The 18,630-nt window shown below is 46.3% G+C and overlaps 1 protein-coding gene across 1 annotated transcript in view; it reads right to left on the bottom strand.

Annotated features, from left to right (window-relative positions):
• The window catches only part of ANOS1 (anosmin 1), a gene marked incomplete at its 5' end in the record, with an annotated part of 172,503 nt that overhangs the window by 49,828 nt on the left and 104,045 nt on the right, over window positions 1–18,630 (bottom strand). The window contains one exon of the mRNA XM_080795728.1: window positions 4,160–4,382. Coding sequence (XP_080651854.1) covers window positions 4,160–4,382 — 223 coding nt within the window. The remainder of the gene's footprint in view (window positions 1–4,159; window positions 4,383–18,630) is intronic.

The following is an 18,630-nucleotide window of genomic DNA, read 5'->3' on the forward strand; positions in this document are numbered from 1 at the left end:
CGGGGGAGCCTGCTTCCCCCTCCCCTCTCTCTGTCTGCCTCTCTGCCTGCTTGTGATCTCTGTCTGTCAAATAAATAAATAAAATCTAAAAAAAAAAAAATGTTTGTCAGGGGGCGCTTGGGTGGCTCAGTGGGTTAAGCCTCTGCCTTTGGCTCAGGTCATGGTCTCAGGGTCCTGGGATCAAGTCCTGCATCAGGCTCTCTGCTCAGCAGGGAGCTGCTTCCTCCTCTCTCTGCCTGCCTCTCTGCCTACTTGTGATCTCTCTCTCTCTGTCAAACAGATCAATAAAATCTATTAAAAAAAAGTTTGTTAGAAGTCTAAATGCTATGCAAATGTAGCAAGACACAGCGTTCCAATGACTCAATAATTAAGCACCGGTCAGTGTCTCTCCTAGAGACCATCAGTACTCTGGAATTTGTGTTCCTATCCCATTAAGGTACTCGGTCACTGTATGTAAAGTGCTAAAAACAACAACAACAACAAAAAACCCCACACACAGATTTCGGAGTAGTGGGATGAGTCCGTCCCTAGAGACCTAAAGTTTCAATATTTCAAATATGAAGTTATTCACACAACTATTAAGCCCACACCATCATCAGATTTTCCAGGTCGTTTGGAGACAAACTGAGACGTGATTCGTTTTGGTCTACGCACGGTACAGGGAGAAAGGGAGATGAGGGAGAGCCACAGATGAATCTCAGTCTTTACATGCAGAAAACAGGTTCAGCTTTTCTCCTGCCCTACCCTAAGCAAGCGCCTTGGCAGGGGTCAGGAGAAACAGAAGTCTGGCCCGTAAAATAATACATGGTCTTCGGGAGGGAGGAGAGTTGACTGTAAATGAGCCTCCAGCAGGCCAGGGGGAGCATCAAAGGGAACACAAGTGTCCGGACAAGCATCGTTCTCTGTCCCACGCCTGCGGAGAAGCAGCCTCTTAAACCTCCCGTGATGACGCCAAGTCCCGCGTCGTCGGGAGCTGGCAGCTCGGGTGGTCTGTACCCACACTGACGTTCACACGTCTTGCAGGAAGCTGCTAATGATTTTATTTGAAGTCCGAAGTGAAAACTCTCCGTTGCGTTCCTTTGTTTTAAACTCTAACACCGAGGACGGTTCACTTAGGGGCATCAGCTAAGGACAATTCTTCCAGCATTAACCAAATTAAATGCTCAAACAGGGTGCATTCTGTGCAACATCTTTTCAAAATATGCCTAGTTTTTAAAAGCTAAGTCGGGGGCGTCTGGGTGGCCCAGTCGGTTAAGCGTCCAACTCTTGATTTCAGTTCAGGTCATGAGCTCAGGGTCGTGAGATCCAGCCCTGCGTGGGACTCTGTGCTCAGTGTGGTGTGGAGTCTGCTTAGAGCTCTCTCTCCCACTCCCTCTGCCCATCCCTGCCACCCTCCTCTCTCTCTTTCAAATAAATAAATATTCAAAAAAAAAGAAAAGCTCAAGTACAGAGATCAGGTACGTCCGCCATCTTCCCTCCCACAAACCCAGGAGGCCCAACACGATGCTTGTGTTTCTGTATTTTAAAATTTTTAACTAACCCAATAAGCAATACGAGGAAAAGTAGGACGGGGTGGGGACATACCAATTTATTGCAAAAGTTGCGATCCTTATTTGTGCCCAAACAAGCATTCTGTGCATGGCCAGCTTGGTAAGGATGTACCTGATCTACGTAACCACTGACACGTTAGTGATTTTATCAGAATAAAATAGCCGACACCGATTCGTCTTTTGACTGACCTATACTATATCAATACCATGACTTAGGGTCCAGTACGATCGTTGGATAGGCTCAAAATGGAAGCAGGAGGAGAGCGGGCCCAGCGGGCGGCCAGGGTCACACGTATTCCTGCTCCCAACCACCAAATCACCCGAGCAACGGCTTGTAACCTCAGTCTCAGCCCTCGTGGCCTGGGAGCGAAACCCGGTCATCCCCACCGGGGAAGGGGCGCTCCCTCCTAAGGAAAAAGATGGCACAGGCCTCGCAGGAGCAGAGAGAGGAGGGTGAGCGGATCTCCCAGGGATGGGTCAGGGCAGTAAGAGGGGAACGCGCAGGCCAGGAGGACGGTGGCGGCTGGTCCTCCACAGACCGCTCAGAGGGACGTGTGTGCGCACCGGCCGGCTGGGGAAGCGTGTTTGTCCCTGCGAGACCAAGGGCTGGGTCTAGATGGACCTTCTCCCTGAGAGACACGAGCCATCAACGCCACAACCCTCTCCTGAGAGTGAGCTCGCAGTGTGAGTCCTGGGCAGGACCGTGACGGGACGCTGCCGGGGGTTCGTGACCTACGACGTGGCCGTGAGCATCACGCAGGCTGTGGCGGGCCCCGCGCTGGCTCACGCACGCCTACCCGGTGGCACTGTCAGACGCCCCCTGGACACGGAAACCAGCCTTCCTTCAGGGACTGCCCCACAGGGCAAGGGGGAGACATCACCGCGGACCTATATATATTTATTTTCAAAACACCAGTGCTGTTACGCAAGGCTCACTACCCAAAAGGCATCGTCAGGTCAACGTCAGGTCTGTTTGTCCCATTTCTAGTCAGTTCTCCACAAATGACCGGTCTCCACCAAAAACCCAAGTTAAGAGCTACTCTATAGAACAGGGACTTCAGGGCTTAAAAAAAAAAAAAAGTCATATTTAGCTAAGCATAGGTTTATATTGCAAGTCTCTTAATAATTAATCATTTATGCAGGCCCTTTGTAGAATATCTCCCTTATCCCTGGTGAACCAGACATACCTGAAATTCATACTGACTCTTCAGCGCTTTTAAATAAAAAGCATCTTTTAATTTATACTGCCTCTTTACAACACCGCACTTTAAAACGCTAAGGGTTTTACAAATGCCTTTTCAACAATCCTTCTAAAAGCATCCTATTTTTATGGTAAATGCTAATACTTACATCATAAATGATCTGTAATCACAGAAAAGGCTTCCTAATAATAGACTTTAGAAAACTTAAAAGGTGTTCAGTTTTGCAAAAGTGATTTTACGTAGTTTATAATGAGAGGCGTGAACACGATGAAACTTCAAATCCATTAAAGAAACATCACCTGGCAAGAAGGGGAAAGCGGCAGTTACTTTGAATTTGAGATGTCATCCTTGCACCAGGTGTCCCCAGCTCTTGTGCAGAAACCAGGAAAACTGGATGGACTACCCAGATTTGAGACAAGCGTAATTCCTATGGGAGCGCCTGGGGGAAGGGGCAGGGACGGGGTGCGTTCTGGGAGACGGGAGGCGTTGCGCGAGTGAGAGCAGACGTCGGACAACAGCTAGCACGAGATTCAACGCGGGCCTTGCTGCCAATGCGGTTTCCTGTATTGGGACATCATATATACTTGCTGTGAGTCCAAGAGAGGAGGACAGAGATCCCTCTTTGTACTTGCAGTGAACGGCGCCCAGTAATGAACTCTATTTGACTCTTCATATGAGATGCCAAAAAGCAGCAAAATTTTGTGTCCTGAGATATTCTCAGCATATCCAAAACAGGCCATAGCACAACAGAAGCGGTTTGGCTTAAAAGAACGGGGTCACTGTTACCGGCAGAGGCAAGTGTCACTCAGTGCCGGGAGTTCAGGGCTCTGGAAACTGCCTAGGAACTCCGCTCAATGGCTCGGTAAACTGAGTCCCCATCTTGGAAAGAGAGCGATTCCTCCATCCGGGCTCGCGAGACACTAACCACCGTACTGAAAGTCCACACAGTGACCCTGTTGGCCTTGCACGGAGCCAACAGGAAACTCATGACACCCGCGCCTTTGCATGTGTTTTCAAGGGTGCTTCCCTCCGCGGCCCACTTTCCAGGGATGTCAGTCGATGTGCTCCCGTGTCCCCAGGGCCGCTTAACGGACCTACCCTTCGTGGACAAAAGGACCAGTACTAGACTGATGCTGGCTTCCTACACGGCCCACGGAATAAGAATGACGTGTTCTGCCCTGAAAGGAGTTCCCCGGGGCTGACCAGGCGGGTCCACTAACACTGGCAGATGGTCTGCGTAGCGCGAAGCGCATTTTCTGATCCGTTCTCTTCTCTTGCAATGGTGCCTTCTTTGACTGACCCCCATCCCACGCATACACACCCCATCTTTGACCCCTTGCCCCATGCACGCAGCGCTTGCCCCCCATGAGTTAATGACGTTCCCGTCACGTGGGCTCTGCTCCTTACCTTTGTACAGGGTCTTGGGCACCTGGCACGTGTGTCCACATCCGTTCGAACAACATTTCTTCACCCCGGAGCACTCACTGTCGGCTTCACAACTTTCCACGCAGGCGGCGGCGAACCCACTGGCCTTCTCAGGGGCCGGGCAGTCCCCCTGCTTCACCGACAGAATGTACTTGAGGAACTCACAGCTTGTCAAGCATTCGTAGTTCTTCTTGGGGAACAGAGGCTGAAAACAGAAGAGGAAAAATTCTGTTTTTTAAGGATTTTATTTTTTTTTTACTCAATCTCGACACCCAACGTGGGGCTCGAACTTACAGCCCCAAGATCAAGAGTCACATGGTCTCTGGACGGAGCCAGCCGGGAGCCCCGAAAAGGAAAGTTCTCTTATTAAAGACACAGGCCACCCGATTTCCAAGACATCAGAAAGGAAGGTGAAAATTCTTATTTGGTGAAAGTGTCCTTGGAATGTCTTACAAAATAAACGATTTGTTTTCTTTTCCCCCTAAGAAGTAATGTTTTATGTTTATCTCTGAAAGGAATCTAGCCCACGAGTGGTAAATTTGTACGCCCTGGACAGATACGCAGGAACCATGCACATGACTGCTCAGAGCTCACACGGCTGGTCGCATTCGTAAAGCATCTCAGAGCCGTCCAGGGTCCCTCTTGGACTACGGAACGCACACGCGGATTGTCGTTCTCTACGGAGTCCCTTGTTTCGCGTGGTCAACGGTAATCACGATGCCTTCGCTGTGCGTCTCCGGAAACTGTGCATTTCTCACAGCAGTGACGCCGGCTGCTGTCTTGTCAAAAGCTGCTCTAAGCCTCCGTTCAGTGAACCGGTTTTAGTAACACCGGCTTCTAGAGCTACCGTGTACACGGGACCTCGTATCGCAATGGAATTACCGATCAGGGTCGCCGTGGGAGAATAAGGGTCAGGGTTACATGTGTGACACAGCCCGGTTCTGGACAGCATCTGGCCGACGGCAGTTCCCGGCAGCCCAGAATCAATCACACACTCATGACGACAAGGATTCCCAGATTTTTTGAGAGACGCATTACGGAAAAAGCGCGAGGAGTGACAAGAACCCGTTACCAAATGCATCTTTCTCCTTTGGAAAAACGGTTCAGGACAGCATTCGGTTACCACTCGAACATGAGAAGCAATCAGGGGGTAAGGGCTTCTTTCTGCCACTTCTGCTGAGGGTCCCTAAAAGGAGCCCCACCACCAGGGACAGAGGAATGACCTCCCACGGTGGCTCTCCTTTTGCTGATGGATGATGGCTGACAATCAGGCATCACCTGACTTTCACCCTAACTTTCCGCCTACCCCTCTTCCTGCCCTGATAGCTCACCGGGACCCCAGTGAGGCCGGGCTCTGCTGGGTGTGACAGCTCAGTACCCCCGCCAAGCAGTGCAAACAGCGGCATCGGCGATCCGGGGAAGGCCTGTGCTTTCTGCACACAGGGAGCAGGCCATCCTCGCGGAGGGCACATCGTTTGCAGTCAGATGTCAAATCCGAGTCGGGGATGTAAGAAATCGAGACGGTAGCACAGGCGAGCGCAAACCAGGGGTAGAAGGTGAGCACCGCGGGGCTACGTGCCAGCCGACGGCTCCCTTCGACGACTCCCCAGGACTTGGGACTGGGAGCGCCTGGTCACACGTGGGGAACCCTGCGTAACGCCCGGCAACACCTGCTGCCGGCGGACTGCGGCTCTCTGCCATCTAGTGACACCTGGTAAGGCCTGCCGGCTGCAGTCCGCGTGCGACGCCTCACCGTTGGGAGTCTGACCCTCCAGTCAGATACGTAATCCCCAGGGAAGCCGGCGGGGGGACCGTCAGCCAGAGAGGGTCTCGCGCAGTGGGAGACGTATGTTAACAAGGGGCTAAAAAGGAAAGGAAAAAACCCCTCCATCACGCAAGTCCCTGGTTTAAGGAGTGGGGAGGAGACGAAGGTCTCTGCCTCCTTTCAAGGTAGAGGGTTAATTATAAGCCGCTATTTTGCATTTGATGGTGAACAGAAATCTCCTTGAAAAGCCCAAGCCTGGTAACTTCAGCTCGAGGACCTAGCCCAGGCGCCCCGGCTAACCCCGTCGCCAGCGCAAACTGCTCTGCTGGGCTTCTCCTGCTTCCTTCCCCAAACGATGCTGCACCAAATCTGCCTATGGGGGCGCCTGGGTGGCTCAGTCAGTTAAGCGTCCAGCTCTCGGTTGCGGCTCAGGTCACGGTCTCACGGTCCTGGGATGGAGCCCGGGGTCAGACTCTGAGCTCAGCGGGGAGTCTGCTTAAAGATCCTCTCCCTCTGCCTCTGCCCCTCCCCTGCTCCTGTACTCTCGCTCTCTCTCAAGTAAATAAATCTTAAGAAATAAAAATTAAAAGTCTGTATATGAGTTATGATGGTAAATGCTACACCGTGTGCATTTTAATGGAATTAAATGAAAATCTACATCCGAGCGAGAAACATGTGCATCCCGTTCCAGACGCGGGTGCTTCCTGATAGACACGAGGTCTTTCTGAAAGTGTCAGTTTAATGTCCCTGAGGAGCCAACTCTGTGTGATCATCAAATACAAGGGAAGAGCTCACCGTCCAACACAAGGCGGAAAACTGGAAACGCTACCTAGAAAAAGGGCAACCCCCAAGTTTAAACAGCAATCGCGGACATCAAATAAATTATTCACCCTCGGTCAAAAGAGTGTCTCGATCTAAGAACTTCCCAGGTACAACTTACAAGGAAGGTCATGGTTTCAGTACTGAAGTGTCACACATCTGTAGCCAGTTAATTTTTTTAAAACTTCAGTAACACCGAAAGCATCGATTCTTAAGGCTTTTCTCCCTTCTTCGATTTCACAGCTCATTTTTCTGTGAGCTGCTAGATGGGCTCTCCTTAGTTCGCTTTTGAATCTCTACATGTAGGTCCAACCCAGACTTGGGAGTCAAAGCAGTGTGTGAAGGGAGCTGTAACCAGTATGATGGGTGTTTGCCAGTCTTCCTCTTCCACCAAAACGTATACGGGACAGTTACCAGAATTACTTGGCCCGCACGGGCTGATATTTCCAAGTAGAAATAATTTTATTAAACCTGGCAAGTGTTTACCGCTCGCTCACTAGGAAATCACCATGACTGAGTCTGTGCCATGGGATAATCGAATCAGCTCCCTTCCAGCTTCCCATGTGAACACAGGGTAGGACTCGACATTCAGATCACAAAGTACGGGGCCGTCTGCCCCTGTTACGCTAATGATCTGTGTGCCAACCGCCACGCCCTTGAACCCCGAGCGGCGGAACGCAGACACCGTGTCTCCTCACCTTAATACTTTACGGACATAACAATACATTATATGTTTATTTAAAAATTATAAAAAAAAAATAATTTACTGACGGAGCTAATGGGGCAGAATTAGAAACAAACAAAAACAGCGGCGGACCCAGATGGGAAACACTGGATCCCGATGAACACAAGAACGGTCATCACGAGCGCGACGGTTCGGATCTCCCGGTGGGTGTGAGAGGTGTTCCGTACGTTTATTCAACAGCCCTCCGTTTCGGTATGGCTTCGAAAATGTGGGCTCGTGTGTGTGTGTGTGCGTGTGTGATTGTTTCGAGAACCATGGAAACAAATGTGGGAACAAAAAAAGTTCATCTCTGCACCGGAGCTTTCGAGACTGATCCATGAGCCTGCAGTAGTACAGAGAGCGTTATGAATATTACATGAGACGGTGCACAAAGGACCAAGGTCTATTATGCAGAGCTGGCCCACAATGGATGCTCCATAGCAGTGGGGTCATGGGTGTCTCCTTTCTTTTCCCATGCTGCAAGTTTACTGTCTAACATTTCCAAATTCTTCTGTGCTTCTGACCAAAATGTTTTAAGATCCGCAGACAGAAAGTTGGCCTGCTTCCTCTCCAGTGACCATCCACAAGTTTCCAGCGTGCTGCTGCCAAGTCAGCACGGAAACCGGCCCGCGGGAACGGTGCCCTGCTGGCACTTAGGGGAAAGAAAACGTCTGAGTTTTGAGGATCGGCTTACAAGGACAGGGACTCGGTACCACAATCTTACAGCAGACTTCTGCTGAACTGTTGCACTGTTTATGTCTGTGGAAGGCAAATTTGGATGCTCTCTATCAGTGACCTTGGATCGGTACCTTGGATTGGTTGAAAAACGATTAATGGTCTGACTATAAATTGGAGAATGTATGGTTTCCGTATGCAGGTCTCTCACTATGCCTTTGAGCGTAGCTTACTGGGAATGTCTTAGGTGAACAGAATCAGGACCAAGATGAGTGCAAGTCAGGAAAAATGATGTGTGGATATTAATACTCTAGATCCAAAGAACACGTGTAAATTCCTCTACCAATGGCCAGTTTCAGTCCTGTGAACAAAGGTCATTCGGTGTCAGTGAAGACACTTCTGACCAGTAAGCACCTTCTATCTCTTGTGATATTCTGAGTTAATTACTGCAGGACCTGTCAAGAGGGATGTGAAAAATGTAGGAAGGGGGCGAGTTATCCAAATCATTAGGAGTATGATGGCCACTGGCTTCATGGTGAATGAGAGTATGTGCAAAATGCTGTACTACTTCTTTATAAAAATATATCCAGCCGTTGAGGCAAACTGTTCATTGTAAAATTAATGTACCTTCAACGCCTCTATAAAACTACTCATACGAATCACTGCCCTTCCAGGATCCTGCATTTTTCGAGAGTCGTCAGTATCTCGTGGATGTCATCGTGCTCCCAAAGAAAGGTCGGATAAAGCAAAGTATGGAGTAAATGAAAACACTCGGGGGTGTGTGGGATCAGGTGGAAAACTTCATAGTTTGTGGACTGTTACATATTTTATTTAATTCTTATAAATCTCTCCTGCACCCCATCTCTTAGATTAAAGACTAAATTGTGTTTCTGAGTGCTGTATGTGGGCAACATGCTAATCTCCACGTGCCTGGCAAATAAAATAAATAAATAAATAAATAAATAAAAATAAAAAAATAAAAAATAAAAAAATATAAATAAAAATAAAAATAAAATAAATAAAATAAATATAAATAAAATAAGTAAAATAAAATTAAATAAATAAATAAATAAATAAAAATAAAGTGAAACCCTAACAACAAACAGTAGGTTAACAGTTCCCGGATGCCTTAGTGAAAAGACACCATTACCTTTGTTTTGTTTGTTTGGTATAAAATGCAGGGACCATACGACGAAATAATTCATGCCGTAACCATGGAACAAAGAACATAAAAACGTTAAGTTCGTAAGTCACCTTCCTATGTTAGAAATCATATATATACGAGGCCTCAGGTGTGGAAAGAACATTGCCCTTGGTATTTAATTCAATTCAACAGAACCATATCATGCATCAAATGTAGCAGCCTTTGCTAAAAGCCAGGGCCTTGAGTGGGTTTTCCTGCTCCAGCCAAAAGCAAACGCAGCCTCGCATAGAGAATCCCTCCAGCACGTAGTCTGCTGGCTCATCTCACTGAGGCCCCCCAACCCCCATAACCATTATTACTTCCATTTTACAAACGATGAAACAGAAGCTTGGGGAGATTATAGTTTATTCACATCACAAGACAAGGATGCGTGTGAGCCACAGTGACAACCGATGGCTTTCTAAAGACCACAACGTACCTCAGGGTAAGGTAAGAACACGGCTAAGCCAGCCGCTGTCCACTTGCATTCCTATGAGCATCACCCGGGAGCGTGTAACTCTTGAAATACCCACAAATAGAGGGAACGCACTGCAGATAGGTTCTTACATACATGAATATAAGGAAATCATCTGGATGATTGATACACACACACACACACACAAATGATAGATATGTAAATCAAAAGGACAGAAATCTTATCCAGGAATACTGATAAAAACAAACAACACTGAAATATAGCTTGTGCTACTGAACTTCAAGGATGAAAATATAACTTTTCAGACATCAGGTAGAAACAGCAGGTGGATTCTGGTTGAGAAAAAATGGTTTCCTCCAAATCGATTTCTCTCTACAAAATTTATGTCTGGAGCCAATACAGCAATAGCTCTATAACAATAAGTAAAATTAAAAAATATATATATATATAGTTTATACACATAAAATCATATTACCTATAGTTTATATATATAATCATATCTATTTACATATATAAAAAATCAGCTGTCATTCAAAAGTATATGTGACAGAAACATTCTCAAAGACCGAAAAAAACTCAGGGACTATATGGCACCCATGGGCCTTTCTTGCTAAACAATGCAGTGCCAAATTCAGCCGTTCTAAAGATAGGCAGGCGGCGAGAATAAATGGATTACTACAATACTCAGTACCCAAAGAAAATGATGCATATACTTATACAAGGAGAAGTCTGTGCAATTCAATTTGGACTTCATGTGTAATGGTGGGCAAAGTTTGTTGTGAGTGGTTTCAAAGAAAATGGCACCTATGGATCCTTTTTTAAAACCAAAGTAAGATATGATCAAATTTTTAAAAAAGATTTTAAGTCATCTCTACACCCAACATGGGGCTTGAACTCACAGCCCCAAGATCCAGAGTCACATGCCGCACTGGCTAAGCCAGCCAGGCGCCCCAAGATATGATCGAATTTAGAAACCAGGTATAAAGAAATGAGCATAAAAGACTCAATCATTTTATCACCCACGTAAATATAAAACGAAAATTGAAAAAAGTAGGAATATGGTCAAGGAAAAATATTCGATAAAATAAAACTAAGAATTAGGAAATAATAATGTCAGAAAAATTGGTAGATAGGAGTGGTGTGGGGAACATCTAAGTAACTTACATTGAACTTAACTTGAGGGCATCAGTCAACAATTAGGCAAATGTAAAAGTTTTAAAATAATGCTCTTGATTTCATAGTATTTTTCATGATCTCTTTCTCCCTGAAATTTGGGGGTTTCTGTTTCTTCTTCTATACTCAAATAGTATTAAACATCAAGCATCATTAAAAGCCAGCGTGCACAGAAATGTCAGGTAAGGTGTCTGCTTAATGCTAACATATCGAGGTCCCCAAGACCGCCCCCAGGTCTGATAATTCACAGCGGGGACCCACAGGACTCAGCATATAGTCATACTGTGGGCTCTGATTTGCTACAGCACAATCAGGAACGGGAAAACATGCACGGGGAGCAAACCAGCGACGAGCTTCTGGGAGTCCTCTCACAGGGGCCATCACACAGGATGTGCTCGGTGCCTCTGCCAGGAGTTGTGACAACACATGAGAAATGCTGTCACCAGACAAGTTCAGAAGAGACTCTGCGTCCACAGTTTTTACTGGGGCTGGGCACAAAGACACCTGCTGCCTAGCACGTCCCCAAAAGGAAACAGGTGGCCATCATAAACCACATCGCTGAGCTGACAGTTTAAGACCCAGGAGCACCTCCTGTCGGTTAGGGGATGATGCAAACCTTCCCAAGACCTAAGTTCCCATATGGTGGCCAAGGGCCAACGTTTTAATCAGGAATTTGTAAAGAGAGCAGTCTTAGGTTTCCTACGGTAACTTTCTGCCCAGGTAAGCCTGGCTCTCCTGGATGGCAGAATTTAGAGTCATGGTTTGGTTTTATTCTCCTGTGTTTATATGAAGTTTTCAATGTGCATATATCATTTCTACAAAATAATAAAAAACATTATAGTGTTTAAAAAAAAAACAACCAAAACTGCCAGTTGCATCTTTCAAAGAAAGAATTTAAATACTACATATGCATGAAATAGGAAAAAAGCATTCTCCATTCAAGTGTTTCTAATTTGTTCTTGTAAATGCAATTACAATTTGCCTGGAAACTCGATTATACACACTAATTTATTAGATGGGATTACAATCAATTTGGTTCTGGTGCAAATTATACACCTTAGCCATGAATAATATAAAATAGAAGAAAATCAGAAACATGCGTGTTAGGCAAGTCTCTTCCAATGAGGACGTGTCCCTTTTGACAGATGACAGATGACCGTCATCTTTACTTACATTGATCTCAACTTCCTCTTTGCGGACCTGCTTTTCTATTTGTTTGGAAGGCAAATGTGCCACCTTGTATGGAAGGCTCAATGTTCAGATCTTTCACTGGGAGCAACACTCCGAAATCTTGCTGGAAGATCTTCGGAAGATCCCGAGGCACATATGTGATTCCAGAAATTCAAAAACTCCTCGAGAGCCAGGGACAGCGAGGGCCCTCCCGTTAAACTCTCATTTCCTTCTCTCCCCTTCGGCCTGTATTTTGTAACCTGGAATGGCCAGGCATGCCTACGAAACAATCACCCCGTGGAAGGATTTATATACTAATTCATAAGCCAAACTGCCGTCCTAGGTGCTAGGCGTGGAATGACGAGCCAAAGAACGTATGGAAATTTTGCTCTGCGATGCTTACCGTTTGTACGGTTAGCAGCAAGCAGGTAAGTCATCAAGGAGTTTAATTTGTAGTAAAATAAGGCAGACACAGCAAGTCATGAAAGTACAGGAGGTCAACAGAGGATTAGCCTAAGGGAATGAACAGTCACGGAGGTAAAAGATGCAGTGTAGGGAAGACAGTAATTGGCACTGCAGTATTATTTTCTGCTGACAGACGGGGGCACAGCACGAAGTACACAGAACCTGAGTCACTACGGATACTCCTGAAACTAATGTCACACTGTGTCAACCATACTGCAATTAAAAAAAACAGTAAATAACCCTTTAAAAAGGATTAGACAAAGAGAAAGCTCTTTAAAAAGATAAGTCGTGATCTTGGGGTCCTGGGATCGAGCCCCACATCGGGCTCTCTGCTCAGTGGGGAGCCTGCTTCTCCCTCTCCCTCTGCCTACCTCTCTGCCTACTTGTGATCTTTCTCTCTGTCAAATAAATAAATAAATAATCTTTTTTAAAAAAGATAAGTCATCAATATTTAAAATGATGTGAATATAGAATACGATGTGAAGGACAGAGGAATATTCTAGAAGGAGGGAATAGCGAATACATCAGTCAGGCAAGAGCTGTAGGATTTGGAGGCAAAACTAATTTTACAAGTCTCAAATACAAAAGGGGGATAAGTATGATTATTGTGTACTATTACCGCAAGTATTAAGTATGCAAAAAATTAGCAAGATTTTGGCACAGCAAAAAGTTAAAATTAGTGTTAGCCACTAACATGAGTATCAGAATTTTTAAACATAGTTCCAGAAAGCCTATAAAAAAACAATGGGAAACAGTACAGGTTAATTATGGATTGCCTAAAATCCCTGTATAATTTCTCACAAAGAGGAATGAATTCTAGGGGCAAGCAGCTGGCTCCGTTGGTAGAGCATGTGACTCCTGATCTCAGGGTCATGAGTTCAAGCCCCACATCAGGCATGGTGCCTCCTTAAAATTAAAAAGAAGAAGAAAAAGAGGAACAAATTCTGAAGTTGTGAAACGTAGCTGTTTATTCTTTTATTATATTTTTTAGCTTCTAATAGCGTTCCATCTCAAAGAATTTTGCAAACACTGGCCAACTGTGCAAAACCATCACACCCATTCAAGGTACAAGTAGAGTCATACTTTAGAAAAGATACACACTTTGCCCTCTTACCCAATGAGAAGTTCTATACCCCCAATTTCATTGCTGGTATGGCGGTTCCGCACACCAGCTGCATGTCCTACAATTCAACTCCGTTCTGATACCATCTACCTGCAAACAGCTTCAGATCCCACAAGGACGGGCTCAGTCCCACAAGACCACAACCTCTCCCTTCAGAGACCAGTCGCAAGTCCAAAAGGAAAAAGAGAAAAAAGAAATCTAAAGAAACAAACCCAGAAATGATAGAGGTGATGGAGTTAGCAGAAAAGGACATTTTAAAAGTCATTACAAATGTGGTCTGTCTGCCCAGGAATGTGGGAGAAAGACACAGAAAGATCTGCATGGAACTTCCAGAAGTAAACATGAAGAAATGGAAACTATGCCCGAGAGCATCTTAAGAATGTCAGGCACTCTCCAAAGAAGGGAACTTGAAGACCCAGTGGTGAAAATTAGCAAAATAAAGCAGAGAGGGGGAGAAATGAAGAAAAAACACGATCAGAACACTCAGTGACCCAGGTCATAATACAAAGTCTATCACGTATAATTGAGTCCCAGAAGGAGAGGGTACAGAGAATGGGATAGAAAAAAATATTGGCTCATCTACAGGGCCACCTGGCTGGCTCCGTCAGTTAAGCAGCCAACTCTTGATTTCAGCTCAGGTCATGATCTCAAGGTTGTGAGACTGACCCCCATGTTGGGCTCTGTGCTGGGTATGGAGTCTGCCTGAGATGCGCTCTCTCCCTCTCCCCGCCTCTCACCCCCACACACTCATGCACAGTCTTTCTGAAACAAAGAAAGAAAGAAAGAAAGAAAGGGGGAGAAGGAATGTAGGAAGGAAGGAAGGAATATCGGCTGATATGTACAAAATTTTAATAAAACTACAAGCCCAATTAGAATTAGAAGCATCTCCATGACCCCCAAGCTGAAGAGATACAAAGACTACCCAGTCACAACTTACCATAATCATATTGCTTAAAACCAGATACCGCAAGAAAATCTTCAAAGCAGTCAGGGAAATACAAAGACATTTTATATACAACCAGAAAATGAGAATGTCCAGAGATTTTTCTGAAAACATACAAGACAGAAGAAAATGAAGAGAGATTTTTAAACTACTAATTAAAAAAAAAGTCAACCTAGAATTCTATAACTAGTCAAATACCTTTCATGAAGGGACGGAGACAAACCGACAGTTAGAATTCTGGAATTTGAGTGATTAGAACGTGGGGCCTTTCCTTCGAAACACCATCCTGATCTGTTTATTTTCAATCCTTAACAGTGATAGCATCTTTTCTCTATATGGAATATCACAGAAGAAAACACAAAGATGTCACAGAATTCACAGGCGAGTGTAAGTGAGCGCTTGACAGGGAACCCCGACACCGCAGACGGAGATCCACGTTCTTGCCGTGCAGGGCAGCCCCTGGGCCCGTGGCTGCAGCGTCGCCCATCGGAAATGCAGGCTCTGGGGACTCACGGCACACGCCCACTGAATCCAAACCTGCACGTCTAAACCACGCTCAGGTGATCTGTGCGCACAGTGGAGTCTGGGCCATCCTGGATGCTGGACCAGGCGTTCACGGGGGGAATGGCTGAACCCGGGACTCATCCCCAGTGTCATACCCCAGAGCTCTGGGCTTCTGACCCACGCTGACCCACTCTCCAAGTTCACACGCCTCAGAGGACTCGTTTCCCCGAGCACACGAATGGAGTCAAGTCTTCCCAAAGGAGAGGTACTCAAAACTCATATCCTCAGACGGTGAGCTCCCGGCCACGGCCCCTTCTCTCCCCTTTTCCCACGCACGTGGTCTTGGTGAAGGAACCGAAACGTACACAAACAGTTGTGTGCATTGGGTCTGCATTTCTCCCCGTACTTTCTATCTGACAACCAAGAGTTGGAGACGTTGGTGACTCCTTCTCCACGGAAACCCTCCGATCTGCTTCCAGTCACCTCATCAGGACGAAACTCCTCTTCAGCCTCTACCTCACTGACCTATCACAGAATTCAAAAATTGCCTTTCCCTTCAGAGTAAAAAAGGCTAATATCCACTCAGTGTGTCCCACGTTCAGACACTGGTTAAGTGTTGTACAAGCATCTTGCATGAGATATTTATTTTTCTTATTTTTTTTTCTTATTTTACTTATTTTATTTACTTATTTTCATTTTACTTAAATTTGATGCTCTTACAATTTCCAGCCCATTCCCTTAACTCCTTCTACCTGCTCTGTCCCTCTTCTCTAACCAGATAGGTTTTCAAATCATTCAGAATCATCTCCAATCTTCAGGGTTTGTTTTTTTTTTTTAATCAACTTGCAAAACTCATGAAGTGTCCTCTAGTTGAATCTCATGTAATTCTACATTCCCCTGGCGTCATAAAAATTCAATGAAAATGGAGTCTCCCTATTTCAAAAAATGAGGGGGAAAGCCTACATTCCATGGAGAACATGTCCCGTCTGACCAATAAATTACTGAACATCCCTAAGAAGTCACTCAATAGGCTTGATTTTGTCATTCTGCAGGGCTATAAAATTTGATATAATGAGGATAACTTCCTTTCTAAGATGCAGGTAAAGGAAATCTCACGACAATTGTAAAAGTTCATAAGCATTCCTTGAAACTTCATTCCATGACTCCCACTATCTGCTAAATTGAGAGGGAAACCAGGACAGAGTCTGCACTTTCCACCACCGCCCAAAGATCACAATCCAGAAATATAAGGAACACTTTCACGTGTTACAAAAATGTAAAAGGTAAAGGCTTCTCATTTCTAAAAATAAAGGTTACTATGTATAATAATAAAAGCCACTGTTTTTTGAAAACGAGCTCGGTGCCAGCGCCCCGCGCCTGCACCCACCGTCTCACGACCACTCCTGGCCACGCACGGGATTTTAGCACGGAACGTGGAGCTTTCAGAAGAAACCTTCCGCAAATTCCACCCTGACACCCCCAACACACCTGTGCTGATTCTTGGGTCTACCACCCCCCTCGGCAGACACGCGCACCTGGGCATATGACATCATGTTCTTGTTCAGCACTCAACTTCTTCCCCTACATGTAACCCTTTAACTGCTGTCCCGAACACCAGAAGGTGCGGCTTCCACTCCTGAAGGGAGGCATTTACTGTACGCGCCGGGTTCTGGAGCACCAGAAGGTTAACAAGTTTTGAGTGTGAGAAAGGCCCCGTAGGAGCGTGATAAACCCCAACAGCTTTAGTTTCTGACGTGTGTTGTCAGGAGGACTGGAACATTCTACGGCCCGGGGCATCCAAAGTCGTAGGGAGCCCTGTTTTTCCTTCAGTTCCTTGAAGTGCCCTTAATTAACCAGGATTTTGCAGAAGCAAACCTCCCTTGCGGTTCAAGGGTGTTCGAGCCCAGACGGCTGGCCAACAACATTATGTTAGACATAGGTTCAGATTCATTTCCTGCTGGGGGGAGTATGACTTCCTCCTCCACTCTGTCCTGGGTCACAGAGCAGACTCAGGAGAGGGTGCACCTGGATTCTACATCTTCTTCTGGAAGAAGCCATTAAACATGGAATCTTGGGCAGATAATACCATTTCCCCCTTGTATGTCAGTCCTGTTGCCCATGAAGTTTACCCAGTAAAATTCAGGCTTAACTTCTTATAAGAATCGTTGTGAAAATCTAATATAAGAAGCTTGGAAAACATTTTGAAAAGCAAAAAAAAACAAAAAAAAAACCCCACAAAGAAATGAGTCAGTAATCCTGTCTCGGTGCAGCGCAAACCTCCTTCCTCTTCCTGGGCGCACACCGGCGAGAACTGGGTCTCTCGGAATCGAGGCTGGTCCAGGAACAGCTTTCCTCTAAGCCCTGGACACCGGTCTCGTCAGTGGATCCCTGACAGGGAGGGGGGTCTCGGCTTCTCCGTGACCCTAGCGCACACTTCACCTGGCCGACGTGTTCCCACCAGGATGGGGACATCGTGAAATCAGAAACGTCCTTCCTAAAGATGAGACATGGTGTGTCCTTCAGCGAGGCAGTCCCTCAAACGACCAGGTATCATGTTCCCTTAAAACTTAGGCAATAGCAATTTTAACAGACAAAATGATTTTATACCATTAAGAAAGAAAAAAGAATACTTTCCTTGATAACTTAGATGCCTGCGATGGTAAGAAGGGAACATTCGAACATGAAGAAATGTGCATTTTATGATCAGGAAGAAAAATGGTTGGTGATGGTTTTTAAATCTTTAAAAAAAATAGTAAGACGGAGATAATATTTAATTACTAAACTGAAACACGAAAGCATGACCCGTGTGTGGGTCGTGACCCACCCTCCTCCAAAACCTGACATGGGGGAAATTCTCCCGCGTGATCCAAAGAAGGAATCCTGCGCGATCCCGGCTCTGACACAGTCCACTGTTTCATCAACTGTTTCACAACGTTCCGAAGGGTGCGGCAGGGTCATGGCGGGATTAGCACCGCTCCTTCGCGTAGGGCAGGAGGTGGAAAACGCCCACAGGCGCCGGCGGTAAGCAGCCTCAGCCTCGTGCACCTCCGGACCCACCACAGGTCCTCGGCTCTGCTGCCGTCCGACCCCGACGCGGCCTGCGACAGAAGCCCCGCGAGCCGGTGAGGCCGGGTTCCTATACAACTTCCCTTGCAAAAACGGGAGGCAAACCGTGCCTTCAAAGACGAATACAGCCCAGAGTGCCTTGCAGATCAACACCCTGGGTCCAACCCATCCAACGGTTCAGCCGTTCCGCCGGGAGAGGAATAAAGCCTAGAGTCCTTCTGGGTGTAAACGTTTACAAAGGGAAAGCGTGGCAGGTTCGTGAAAACAGGGATCTTGCAGGCACGCGGAGCAAGGGACGGGGGAAGCGAGAGGCAGACGGGATGTCTTAGGGCTGCCTCAGTGAACGACCCGCCTCCAAACGCCGGAATGGGGATGGGCCCTGCAGGATTCGGTCCCCGGCAACGCGG

This window comes from Martes martes, assembly GCF_963455335.1.
Source record: "Martes martes genome assembly, chromosome: X".
Classification (NCBI taxonomy): Eukaryota; Metazoa; Chordata; class Mammalia; order Carnivora; family Mustelidae; genus Martes; species Martes martes.